Source organism: Nelusetta ayraudi, unplaced genomic scaffold (genome assembly GCF_046127955.1).
Source record: "Nelusetta ayraudi isolate G7.1 ecotype Tasmania unplaced genomic scaffold, CSIRO-AGI_Nayr_v1 ptg000067l, whole genome shotgun sequence".
Lineage (NCBI taxonomy): Eukaryota > Metazoa > Chordata > Actinopteri > Tetraodontiformes > Monacanthidae > Nelusetta > Nelusetta ayraudi.
This window is the reverse complement of record NW_027466117.1, coordinates 322,181-334,444: the sequence shown is the minus strand read 5'-3', so window position 1 is coordinate 334,444 and position 12,264 is coordinate 322,181. Positions and strand designations below refer to the sequence as shown.

General features: G+C 50.7%; 2 protein-coding genes across 3 annotated transcripts in view; one reads left to right on the top strand and one right to left on the bottom strand.

Annotated features, from left to right (window-relative positions):
• Positions 1–942: 942 nt before the first annotated feature.
• Positions 943–9,761, bottom strand: ppp1caa (protein phosphatase 1, catalytic subunit, alpha isozyme a). Its single transcript, XM_076041467.1, has 8 exons — positions 9,476–9,761; positions 8,981–9,110; positions 5,994–6,125; positions 4,363–4,593; positions 3,820–3,924; positions 3,500–3,723; positions 3,046–3,180; positions 943–2,954 (listed from the first exon to the last, which is right to left on the bottom strand). The coding sequence occupies exons 2-8, from the start codon at positions 9,033–9,035 to the stop codon at positions 2,838–2,840; spliced, it is 999 nt and encodes a 332-aa protein (XP_075897582.1). The 5' UTR covers positions 9,036–9,110; positions 9,476–9,761; the 3' UTR covers positions 943–2,837.
• Positions 9,762–11,276: 1,515 nt separating this feature from the next.
• cldni (claudin i) overlaps positions 11,277–12,264 on the top strand; it is an 82,015-nt gene continuing 81,027 nt past the window's right edge. For both annotated transcript variants that reach the window (XM_076041476.1, XM_076041475.1), the window contains exon 1: positions 11,277–11,387. The gene's annotated coding sequence lies outside the window, so the exon portion shown is untranslated. The remainder of the gene's footprint in view (positions 11,388–12,264) is intronic.

The window sequence follows — 12,264 nt, the reverse complement described above, 5'->3', positions numbered from 1 at the left end:
CGAGACCGAGGGCGATATGACAAGGCCCGCCCACTATGGCGGCATGTGGACGTTTGATTGGACAGATTGTTTTTTAAAAGGCGGCGGGTTCAGCTCGGCGGGGTTTGTTGACGTTGGGAAACGAAAGAAGAAATCAGCAAATCAAACACAGCTGGGCGGCCCCAGAGCTGACATTTCACTGTGAGGGGAGACAGCACGGTTGGGGCTTTCATCTGAAGAAAAATAAAAATATATCTGAATCGTTGTGAAGTGAAGGAAATTTAATTTCAGGGACTACGTTCGAGCAAATGTGTATTTCTGTTGTTGGGGTTAAAACATGGAGTTCGTTAACAGTGGAAGAGAAAAGCTGTACAAATATTTTTCGATTTAAAAACATATACAAGCAGAGAATGTGATATTTAAATAAAAACCATATGATAAAATAGCTTTATGGATTTTGGATTTGTTTAGGTTTTTTTTTTTGTTGCATTTTTGCTCCTAATAAAGATTATTAGAGATGACATTTTAAAGAAAGAGCCATCATAATCCTGATCGTTTTGGACGCTCATTAAAACTCTGCTTCGGTGATTTCAGGTTGATTTGTTCGTTCAGTAGTTTACTGGTTTCATTGTTTTGGAGGAGAAATGAAACTAACCCTCGACGTGAGTCAGCGACTCTGCATGACATCGTTTCCAAGTTGTCAACCGGTCTCTTGTTTTTAGCTCCTACCTGTTACACGGTTGGAGTGCATGCACCTGCTTCGACAAACCTGCCAGGATTCTTTCATTACCCCCCCCCCCTCCTGATATTGCACAGTGCTGCTGTCTTGACTCATTCTTTCTTCACAAATAGAAAATAGAAGTGACTCACATGCAGCCGTTTGACAGACAGTCCGTCCACCCCCGTAGACTATATTAAATAATAATGATGATAACGCAGCAATAAACACAACAAACAAAAATACAAATTCTATGTTTTATTTCTATCTTATAACAGAGACCACTTATCGTGATTGATTTGAAAACAAATCAAATACAAATAAAAATACAGATAATTTCTCGCTTTATTTTTTATTTTTTTATTCCTTAAACCCTAATAATCTAGTCATAATAAGAATAATTTCATGTCTACCCAGCAACAGTGCGTGGTGTTAAACATCCCTGATTGGTTAAAAGAAAGAAAAACACTTCTACACTATTGAGTTGCGCGGCATGAAGCGTTAAACTGGAAAAAAAAAAAAAAACCACGGCGGCGGACCGAACCAGACTGTCGGAGGTCAGAGGTCAGCCAGCCAATCAGCAGGAGGTTATAGAGATTAGAAAACATGTGGCAAGCAGACGCCTGTACAGCGGAGGATGGAGGAGGAGGTGGCGGAGGAGCAGGAGGGAGGTGGAGGAGGTGGGTTCTCATCGACGTCCTGCAGTCCCTCTCTCCTGCTCCACGTCCTGCCAGTGTTGCGTCCCTCGGGTCCGACCCAACACAATCTGGTGGTTGTCGAACTGAGAGAGTCAGTGTGTGTGTCGCTAAAAACAATCCAACATCCAACAGTCGAGCGTCGTCTGCAGTCGAGCGCCGTGTCCGTCAGCCGTCCTGGACTCTTGGTGGCCGCCGCCGCATCCCTGTGGTCACGTGAGAGGATGTGCGACGGCCCCTGCTGGACACCTGTCCACCGCCTGCACCCTGGACTCCCGCTGTTTCAACAGGCGGGGGCGCTTCCGTCTCGGACTCACACTGCAAAATAGTTTTTTTATGGCTCTTTACGCTCCGGCGACGGCTGACGGTGACGACGACCACGATGACGGATGAGCAGGTGTCTAATTGTTTGCTAATTGCTGTCCACTGGCGGTGGGGGGGGGGGGGGGGGGGGGCGACTCCACATTACCGGTGAAAGTGAATTATCGGGGCTGCTTTGTCTCCTGCTAACAGGACGATGATGAACGACTCGGCCGTCGCCTCCCTTCCTCTCGTCGCTTTTCCTTTTCTGTCCCCCCCGCCCCCCAACGAACCGAAGCTCAGTTTTAGCGCCTCCAGCTGGCGGCTTTCAATTGAAAAATACATTTAAACGCCAGCGAGACGATATCTGAGAGAGCGTTGACTGTACAGGAGCTAAGAACCACCAGACTGTGCGACACAAAGCGGGTAGCATATCGTTGGCAAACAGAGTGATGGGCGCGAGCATTGAAAGAGGAGGAGGAGGCTTTAATTGTCTTTCAGCAAATCAAGAAGCAAAAGAAACAGAAATAAAAACACAAACATGTCGCTTTAACTTATCAGCAAAAACAAAACTAAACTAAACTAAACTAAACAAAACAAAACAAAAAAACCCCCACAAATAAACCACTTTCACATCCATGATCCTGTTGTCAAAACAGTGTGTGTGCACGAGTGTGTGTGTGTGTGTGTGTGTGTACCAACCCTCCACTTTGGAACAGGATGTACAAAAGCTTGTGTTTAGCATTAAACAGTGCAGCACCTTAGCACACAATACACACACATACACACAGCACAGGCTCCTCCCACCCCCCCCCCATTCAGTCCCGTCTCCATTTAAAATTTACATCCCAGACGGACAGACAGACAGACGGACGGTCCGTCATCTTAACAGACAGTTAAAAAAAAAAAACAAGGAGATAAAACCCACTCACACACTCACACACTCACACTCCCATCCAGTCTACAGCAGTTCCTCACTTCCTGTCTCATTCACACCTGTCGATAAAAAAAAACAAACTAAGAAAGAACCAAGACCACCTGCACACAAAGAGCCAGAATGATTTCAAAGAGAAGAAGAAGAAGAAGAAGAAGAAGAAGAAAGAGGAGGGGGAAGAGGGGGGCAGGTGGGGGCGGGGCAGCGGCTGTTATTTCTTGGCCTTGGCCGACTTGGCTGAATTCCGTGGGGGGGTGACGGGCCGGCCCGAGCCCACCCCTCCCCCGCTGCCGTACGGGTACAACTTCTTATCTGCTGGCTTCAGAATCTGGAGACACAACAGCACAACAGCAACAGGGGTGAGTGACGGGTGAGTGGGCAGCGACGCGGAGGCACAGGCCACGCCCCCTCAGACGTACCTGGAAGGAGCACATGAGCGTCTCGTCGACGCTCATCATGGCGCCGGCGTTGTCGAACTCGCCGCAGTAGTTTGGCGCCGAGAAGAGAGTGACCAGCTGCCGCTTGGCGAAAAACTCATAGCCATCTTCAACCACCTGGGGGCGCAAGACAACCAAGTGTGATTCGAGTAAGGCAATCTTTCTTTTTAAAGTCAGTCTGTGGAAACATCCTTAAAAAATCCCCCTGGCAAGGAGCAAAGAGGTGATTGGGCGGTGGAGATGGTGGGCGGAGTTGAACTAAACTTTTCTTTTTTAAATTCAGTCAATTCCATTTTTATTGGTCAATTCCACGATTGCAACTGTGGAAGCTACTTCCTGTTTTCAGTGAGAATGGGGGTCAGAGGTCGGACTCGATTAAAGGCTCAATGCCAGTTTGTGATGTTTTGTTTTGAAAAGACCAGGAAGTGGGAGTCACCTGGTGCGCTCTGCATATTAGGTCCATGTCGTGTTTGTGCAGGAACTTGGCCACCACGTCGGCGCCGAAGGTGAAGGAGACGCCGCGGTCGTTCTCGCCCCAGCCCAGGACGTCCTTGTCTGGGTCGGCCCACAGCAGGTCGCACAGCAGCCCCTGGTCCGGCACGTCGGTGGGACGCATCACTCTGCGGATCTGCTCCATGGACTGCAGGTCTGGAGACAGGCCTGCACACACACACACACACACACCTGCTGTCACTCTGGCCGCCTGCACCGCCTGCTCCACCTTCTCAGCAGGGAGCGGGGAGAAGCTCCACCCACCGCCGTGACAGCAGAAGATCTTCTCGTCCACGATGGCGGCCACGGGTAAACAGTTGAAGCAGTCGGTGAAGGTCTTCCACAGCTTGATGTTGTACCGCCGCTTACCTGCAGGCACCAGCAGAGACACGGTGAGGGGAGGAGGAAGAGGAGGAAGAGGAGGAGGGGCAGAAGGAAGAAGAGAAGAACAAGGAGGAGGAGGAGGAGGAGGAGGAAGAGACGGAAGAGGTGGAAGAGGGGAAGGAGGAGGAGGAAGAGAGGAAGGAGGAGGAGGAAGAGGGGAAGGAAGAGGAGGAAGAGGAAGAGGTGGAAGAGGAGGAAGAGGGGGATGAGGAGGAGGAAGAGAGTGATGAGGAGGAGGAAGAGGTGGAAGAGGAGGAAGAGGGGGATGAGAAGGAGGAAGAGAGGGATGAGGAGGAGGAAGAGGGGGATGAGAAGGAGGACAAGGAGGAGGGGCAGAAGGAAGAAGAGAAGAACGAGGAGCAGGGAGGAGGAGGAGGAGGAGGAGGAGGAGCTGCTCCAGGGCGGTGCTGTGAGGGGACCTACACTCATCGTAGAAGCCGTAGATGCGGTTGATGGAGGCGCACTCGTGGTTGCCCCTCAGCAGGAAGAAGTTCTCGGGGTACTTGATCTTGTAGGCCAGCAGCAGGCAGATGGTCTCCAGCGACTGCTTCCCTCGGTCCACGTAGTCGCCCAGGAACAGGTAGTTGCTCTCCGGGGGGAAGCCGCCGTACTCGAAGAGCCGCAGCAGGTCGTAGTACTGGCCGTGGACGTCGCCTGCGGGGGGCAGCAGAGGAGCGCGGGTGAGGCCGGACACTCTGATTGGCCCGCTTCCCGCTCCGACCGTCTGTTGACACTCCAACCGGCCCACATTGCACAGGTGCGAAGTGGACAGTCAGGGAGGGGGTCGGGCGACGACAACACAGCCACGCAACGCATGCAAGTGGATGCAGACGGTAGGAGAGTTGATCCAGGCGCTGCAGCTCCAAGGTTCTGCAGAACATCTTCAGCAGCTGCATTTCCAGGAGAGTCTCTCTCAAAATAAAGCCATGTTCCTATCATTTCCAAAAAGAGCCGCTGCGATTTGCAGGTGTTTGCACCGACTGCTCGAATCTCGCGGGATGAGAATTTAAGAGAATTATTGTTTGTGTTTGTTTGTTATTTGTGTGACACTATATCAGGGGTGTCAAACATAAGGCCCGCGAGACGATTTTGCAAAAGATAAGAACTGCAATTTTTCAATGAAAGAAAGTGCTGTTCTAAAGGTGTCCACTTGGCGGCGCAATATCGTTTCTGCGTCGCAAACCAACTCAATACTGGGGCTGAGCAAATCGGCCCCTCACGCCTCCTATTGGCTCCCCTCATCGCCCCAGAACGTCTCTGTGGAAACAGACCAAGCTGATGCAGAGCAGTGTTGCCAACTTGGTGACTTTCTCCCCCCAAAAAGTCGCTATTCTATTCTCCCCATGGCGACTTTTTTTTTTGTTTTTTTTTTTGTCAAAAGCGACAAATCTCCCCCGACTTTTCCCGGTGTCGTTACGTTGCCATCAAGTGCAAATTGTCAATGATGCAAATTAGACGATGAGGTCATTTGGCCACTTCCAGGACAGCCAATAGCGGCTTTCCTCACTGAGGAGTTGGCAGCACTGGTGCAGAGTGCAGAGCGCTCACAGAACACGGACAAAGTAAAACAAAGACAACAACTGGAAGTTGTCGTTATTTTTACGTTATTATCACCGCGCCAGGATTTTAGCAGTCCGGCCCGCTTGGGAATAGATTTTCCTCCACGTGGTACCGTGAACCAAAATGAGTTTGACACCCCTGCTCTATACGGATCCCTCACGGAGCCCCAAAACCGCTCAGCCATATTTGAGAGGTTTTCCCGAGTTTCCATCACCAGGGTTTTTTACGGCCATATTTAGGTTTTCTCGGGGTGATGGACACGCAGCTGCTGCGAGGTGACGTTCTGGGCTCCGGGTGTCGGGGAGCAGCAGGACAGCAGAGTGCCATGATTCATGTTTGCGTGGAGGCGGCAGCGACAGAAGCGAGTTGTGCTGAAAAGGCCGACAGTCTGCCGCAGACACCAACGGGTCCAGATGGACCCTGATCCCCACGGCTGCTGACTTCACGCGTCACTCCACCTGCCGCACACCTGACCAACGCAGCGGCGGACTCACCGCAGATCTTCAGCGGGGCCTCCAGCTCCAGGAGGATGGGCTGGCTCAGGAAGATCTCCCTGGACTTTAGGCAGAGGCCTCGGATCTCCCCCTCCGTCAGCTGGACGTTCTTCCCCGGCCGGGAACCTTTAACTGGGAGACACAGTTCAGCGCACGTCAGCGGAGGAAGTCGACGGAGGAGACGGAGGAGACGGAGGACGTGGTCTTCACGTCTGACCGGCAGCCGCACAGCGAGAAGAGGAAACTCCGCCCAGAGAGCAGACGAGCTGAGCAGCGGGTGGCGGGAAGTGGAAAGCAGAGAGCAGCGTTCAGCAGGTTCCTGACCTCGCACACAGCACGCAACTAGAGCCACGACACCGAGACTGTGTGCCCGGTCTGAGCCACAACCAGAGTGGAGGAACCAACCAGCTGCTGAACATCAGGCCTCTGCTCTCTGCTCTCTGCTGCTGCTGCTCACACACTGCATAATATTTGCACATTGCCATGCCAACCCAGGGGAGTGTGTGTGTGTGTGTGTGTGTGTGTGTGTGTGTTTTCATACGCCGGTTGGGTAACAAGAGTCGCACTGACATCCAGCAGGTGCGGAAAACCTCGTTCCGCTCCATCGTTAGCGTCAGAATGGAGCTCCGCTGACCTCCAGGGGTGTCGGCTGCAACTGGAGCGTCTGCGGCGCCGGGTTTGGATCGTGAGAAGTTTGGCTTTGTGTGTGTGTGTGTGTGTGTGTGTGTTGGGATTAATCACATGTACACACACACACCCAGTCACAGGGCCTCCTGGGTGTGTGTGCACCAGTGTTTAGCCCCAGCCCATGATCAGGTTGCCTGCCAGAGACAAACAGGCCTGGCTCGGCCTGTATTTATATCCTCTTATGTAACTCTCTTGACCTTTTTCTCTCACCGTTTGTGGTTTTATAGCTCAGTGTAAACACTTGCTGCTGGGTGTGTGTGTGTGTGTGTGTGTGTGCGCGTGCGTGTCTGCGTGGCGATCGATTCTCTCTCGGCTTCGTCGTTGTCGCCGCCGCTCAAAGACTCGTTTTTGCTTGGCGGCGTCTGCAAGTAGAGGAACCCTGCTGGCTGGACGGCTGAGTTTCAGCAGCAAACCAATTAAACCTGTTGGATCAGCAGAGCAGTGAAATTGGCTTATTAGCGAAGAGCCTGCTGATCTCTGCCAGGGCGGTGACATCACAGCGTGACATCACAGACAGGAAGTTCCATGGATGTATTGTAAGAGCTGGATACAGGACTGGCAATATGCTGGTGCGGCGATTTTTATTTAAAAATCTTTTTCTCCCCAGTGGCCACTCGAGGTACTGCAGCAAAAGAAAATCCCTTGGGGCCAAAAAGCATTTTTTTCCCATAGACCGCAATACAAAAATAAAGGCCTTTGAAGCGGCTGACTGGGCGACTGCAGATGCTCTGTGGGCCCATTAATGCACAAGTCCAGAACCTTTTCAGCGTCTGCAGGACCTCCATCCATGAGTTCTGTGTGTGCAGCTTCAGGAGAACCCCCCCCCACCCCCAGGGCTCTGCTTCTAACTTTGGCCTTAAGTCATCAGTAATCCGTGTTTGGCGAGCGGCGCCGTGGTATTTATAACCCGAACAGAGCGCCGATCACTGCATCAATAAATACACAACCACAGCCGTCCTATTGATCAGCATCAGCACTGTGAGCAGGTCACACCTGAGCTGCTGCGTCTCTCAGAGAATGACCTGAACACACACACACACAAAGCCAAACTTCTCACGATCCAAACCCGGCGCCAGTTACAGCCGACACCCCTGGAGGTCAGCGGAGCTCCATTCTGACGCTAACGATGGAGCGGAACGAGGTTTTCCGCACCTGCTGGATGTCAGTGCGACTCTTGTTACACAACCGGCGTATGAAAACACACACACACACACACACACACACACACACACACACACACACACACACACACACACACACACAGTGTTTAAAGTGGCCCTTCAGTCATGCAGAACCTGCTCTTCAGGAACACTTTGTGCCGGATCCAGTGAATCTGCTGTGCGACTCGGTGATGGAAAAGCAGCAAGACGGTGCAGGGTAGGAAATCTGGTGCGGCTGCGACCTCTGGCCCGGGGTCCGCTGACCGCCGACAACGTTACATACGGCAACTCTTTTAGGACAAACTACATCGCGATCAAACAAACGAACTAACAAAAGATTAAAAGATAAGTATAATATGATAATATGATAATATATAGATAGATATAATACATAAGATATAAGCATATATCAGCTACCCATCCATGATGTAGTTTGTCCTAATAGAGTTGCCGTAAGGAACCCCGGACAGATTTGGTACCCACACCGTCACTCGGGGCAGACAAACAAACCTCCAGGTTAGCGTGTTGTGCATCCTCAGCACAGTTAACACAGCTTCCAGCTACACAACCACCAGCAGCAGTCCGGCCTCGGGACAAAGGGAGGATGGATGAAAATCCACAAGATCTTCATCTTCCATCGTGAAAAAAACAAAAAAACAAAAACCTCCAGATCGGCAGCACGCTTAGCCCTCTGTTGACATGCCAGAGGTGAACACACACACACACACACACACACACACACACACACACACACTTTGAGGTCAATGCAAATCAACAAGCAGTTGTGTGTGATGAGCCGCTGCGGTTCGACCCTTTTCTCCTTCAGCTTCAAAAACAATACAAACGTCCCTCCGGTAGAGATATTAGCAGTGTGCTATCAGCTCTACGGCCAATCTGGATTCGAAATAGTTAAGAAGCAAAACGTTGATTTTTTTTTTTTTTTTTAAACACAGGAGCACGTCAGATTGCAGAGCACCTGTCAGAAAGAGGGAAGTGCAGCAAGACTTCGGCCATCAGGAGGATAAACATAAAAACATACCGGGGGTAAAAAAAACCCAAAAAAACAACAACTTAAGGCGTCGATGGAGATGTTTGCATCGGGATTAGAAAGCAAAGTGCAGAGAGTTTCCTCCAGCTTACCTTCCAGGAGACGCTGAATGATCGAGTCGATGTTTAATTTGTCTGGCTCCGCCATTTTCCGTGTTTTCGGCCGCTCTCCGGCTGTCGGGTCGAGTGGAGTCGAGTCGTCGGTCGCTTCTCCGCGGCGCACCTGACACCCGGAGGCCGGAGACAAGGCGGGGAGGAGGGGGATGAGAGGCGGGCAGCGACACCGCGGTCAAAACACAACACGAGCCGACACACACACACACACACACACACACACACACACACACACACACACACACACACACACACACACACACACACCGGGGACAGCTAGCGGACTGACCCCGATGAATGTGAGCCGAGCGCGGCCAAATGAATGGGGCTGCTGGAGCCGGAGCTAGTTAGCTGTTAGCCACCTAGCCCGCTAGCCGAGAGAGGCGTCACACGTCAAACTCGCAACGGCGGCTAACTTTACCAGCCGCAACACAATCTCTGTCCTGTCACAAACACGAACACAACTCCGCACACCTTGGCGATCCTTCCGGGTTCTGGTACCAAATGGTTCCCCCTCCGAGCCGAGCTGCGGTGTCTGTCGGCCCCTTCCTCCTCCGCTGCTATCCGGCCGCTCCTTCCGCTCTCCTCTCTCTCTTCCCCTGGAGGAACTTTAAAAAAAAAAAAAAAAAAAAGAAAAGAAAAAAGAAAAAAAAAAGAGAGGCCCGTTTCGTTTCTACGCTGAGACGTCTCGCGGAGGCGGCAGTCAAACCGGGCTCGTCGCGCAACCCCTTCGCACCAAGCTGACTGGTCGACACGGGGACGGTGGGCTGGACCGTGTCGCACGTGATTGGACGCCTTCCCGAGTCCGTCTTCTCAACGCACTTCTGACGTCACACTGACGTTTCTGATCGCCGCCTCACTTTCAGTGGAGGCGAGATTGGAGCGCTGCTGCGCCCCCATGTGGTATCGATTCGAGTTGCACCAAGACTCGTTGGTATAATAATAATAATAATAATAATAATAATAATTTTTAGGACTGCAACAGTGTAGTTTCCCAATTTAGGACCAATAAAGTATATCTGTCTATTATTATTATTGAGCCTTTCAAACACTGTCATTGGTTGAATGGCACCAGTTGATCAGAGACTGTGCAGTGACGCTGTTACTGATGGAAACACAGAAAGTGCAGTTGAAATGATTGAAGTAATGCGTACAATAGAATAGAATAAACACCTTTATCAATATTAATTACAGTCTAATATTAATAACAGTTGTATATACATGTTTACAGAGAGATATATGTATATACATGCCGCTCTTTGATGGCGTTCCTGTGGCCCTGAAGGCACCACGATGGAGAGCCTTCACACCTGTGTTCCTTCAAACAGCAACTCCAGAAGAGGCCCAGTCAGCACCAGTCAGTCGTCTTGATGCCTGAGGATCCTTGCTGACCTCTCTGACTGTTTTACTTGGTAGCTGTCTGTCTGGCAGTCTTGTGCGCCTGCGACCGCGTCCAGGTTTGTTTCTGACAGGATTTGCCTCCTCGTGCGTGACAGTGAGACAACATTCAGCCACCCTAGACGCTGTGAGGAGCTTGGAATCATGAGCCTCCGCTGTCTTCTGTCTCAGCCTGAATCAGACCGAGGTCCTTTGTCTTGGCCAAGGTGAGTAGAAGCAGTCCCTCTCCACGATGCGTTCAAGTGCCCGGTTTATTGTGGGGAGTTGTTATGAAGCCACTTGACTGCACAGGTGTGGTGTGAATGCTTAGTTTTTGTTTTTGTTTTGTTTTTTTTTAACTTGGTTTCATTGGGTAAACCAAAACTGTGAGTGTCCCTCTGAGCAATCCCACCAGTTTACCAATACTCCACCTCCTCCTCCTCCTCCTCCTCCTCCCCCACCTCCTCCTCTCCCTGGGAAGTTGGAGCATTTCGCAAAAGAAGCCCTAAACTACTGTTGCTCCCAGCCTTCTTCTTCTTCTTCGTCATTGCTGTTTCAACACAGGTGGGCGTAGAGACGGGGAGGAGGGGTGGAGAGGGGGGTGGGGGGGGCTGCAGGTATGATGCGTTTCTTCCAGGTGAGTCACAAGTCTTTTTTAAGCAGCCGAGATGATTCACTCCACATCGCAACACTGTTTTTCGACCGTTTTTTAATTGTTTCTCCGCCGCTGGTGTGAGAAAGAAGAGAAGAAGCTTCAGGTGGATCTTCAGCAGGTCCGAGGCGGGAAAACTGAGGGAACGCACCTGAGGGACAAGTTCAGTCTGGTCCCCGGACCCAGCGGCCCCGCCCCTCGCCTCACATTCCTACACAAACACCCCCCACCACCCTCCCCCCCACCTCATCCTACCGTCTGTATAAAGTCTGCACATCAGAAAACAACATCAGTCACAAACAAGCCAGTGAGAAGATAATCATCAGGACACCAGGAGAAGAACAAACTGCATCAAAGGTAAAAAAAAAATAAATGAGGATGACTTTGCGGTGATTGGTGGAGGGACGCCGGGGTTTTAATACTGCAAAAGTTTTTCAAATGTCTGTCTTTTTTCCGCACTTTCAGCAAGTTGATTTTTTTCAAGGGAATTTGCCCAAAAAATTCATTTGTTCCCATTTTGCAGTCGGACAAAAAAATGCATCAAAATCTCACTAAGCAGGCCAAAATGTAACGATTTGCAACGATTTGTCAGGATTCTGTCAGGTAAAGTGCTTCTGATCAGGAAAAACCACCGCCACCATGTGGACGTTTGCTGTTTTAATATTTGATTGTGGCAGGAAGGTCCATCTAGAGGTGTTGCGCTGGGACGCAGTGAGGCTTTTTCATTTTGTCTTCCTTCGTCGGAAACACAAAGCACAGACGGAGTTTCTCTGGACGGAGGACAAGAAGGAGTCGCCCACTGAAATGATCTTTCAATCAATCACATTTCTTTCTTCTTTTTTTTAAAAAAACCAAAACAATTCTTCTTTAAATTGAATCTTCTTGAATACCAGAGAGTTTCATGAAAAATGTATAATTAATTAAATCATGAATTAATGGCTGGTCGCTGGAGTACAGATACAATCTTTGTACCTTAGAGGCGCCTTTTTCTGTCCACACCTGTGTGTGTGTGTGTGTGTGTGTGTGTCTGGGTGGAGCTGAGGGTGGAGGGGTGGACCTGCAGGTCCCAACAGGACCAGGGTTTAAACAGTATCCTGGGGCCACACGGTCCTGTCGGGGCCTGTCTGGGGCGGGCCCAGTGTGTGTGTGTGTGTGTGTGTGTGTGTGTGTGTGTGTGTGTGTGGCTGGCTATACCTTCACACACGTCTAAGTGATCAGAGGAACCTGGTCAGTC

Excerpts from the sequence above, each read along its gene's own strand:
- ppp1caa (XM_076041467.1), bottom strand. The coding sequence starts at position 9,035 with ATGGCGGAGCCAGACAAATTAAACATCGACTCGATCATTCAGCGTCTC. Across the intron at positions 6,126-8,980 it reads CATTCAGCGTCTCCTGGAAG|TTAAAGGTTCCCGGCCGGGG; the intron begins GTAAGCTGGAGG and ends TGTGTCTCCCAG. Across the intron at positions 3,181-3,499 it reads TAATATGCAGAGCGCACCAG|GTGGTTGAAGATGGCTATGA; the intron begins GTGACTCCCACT and ends TTGCGCCCCCAG.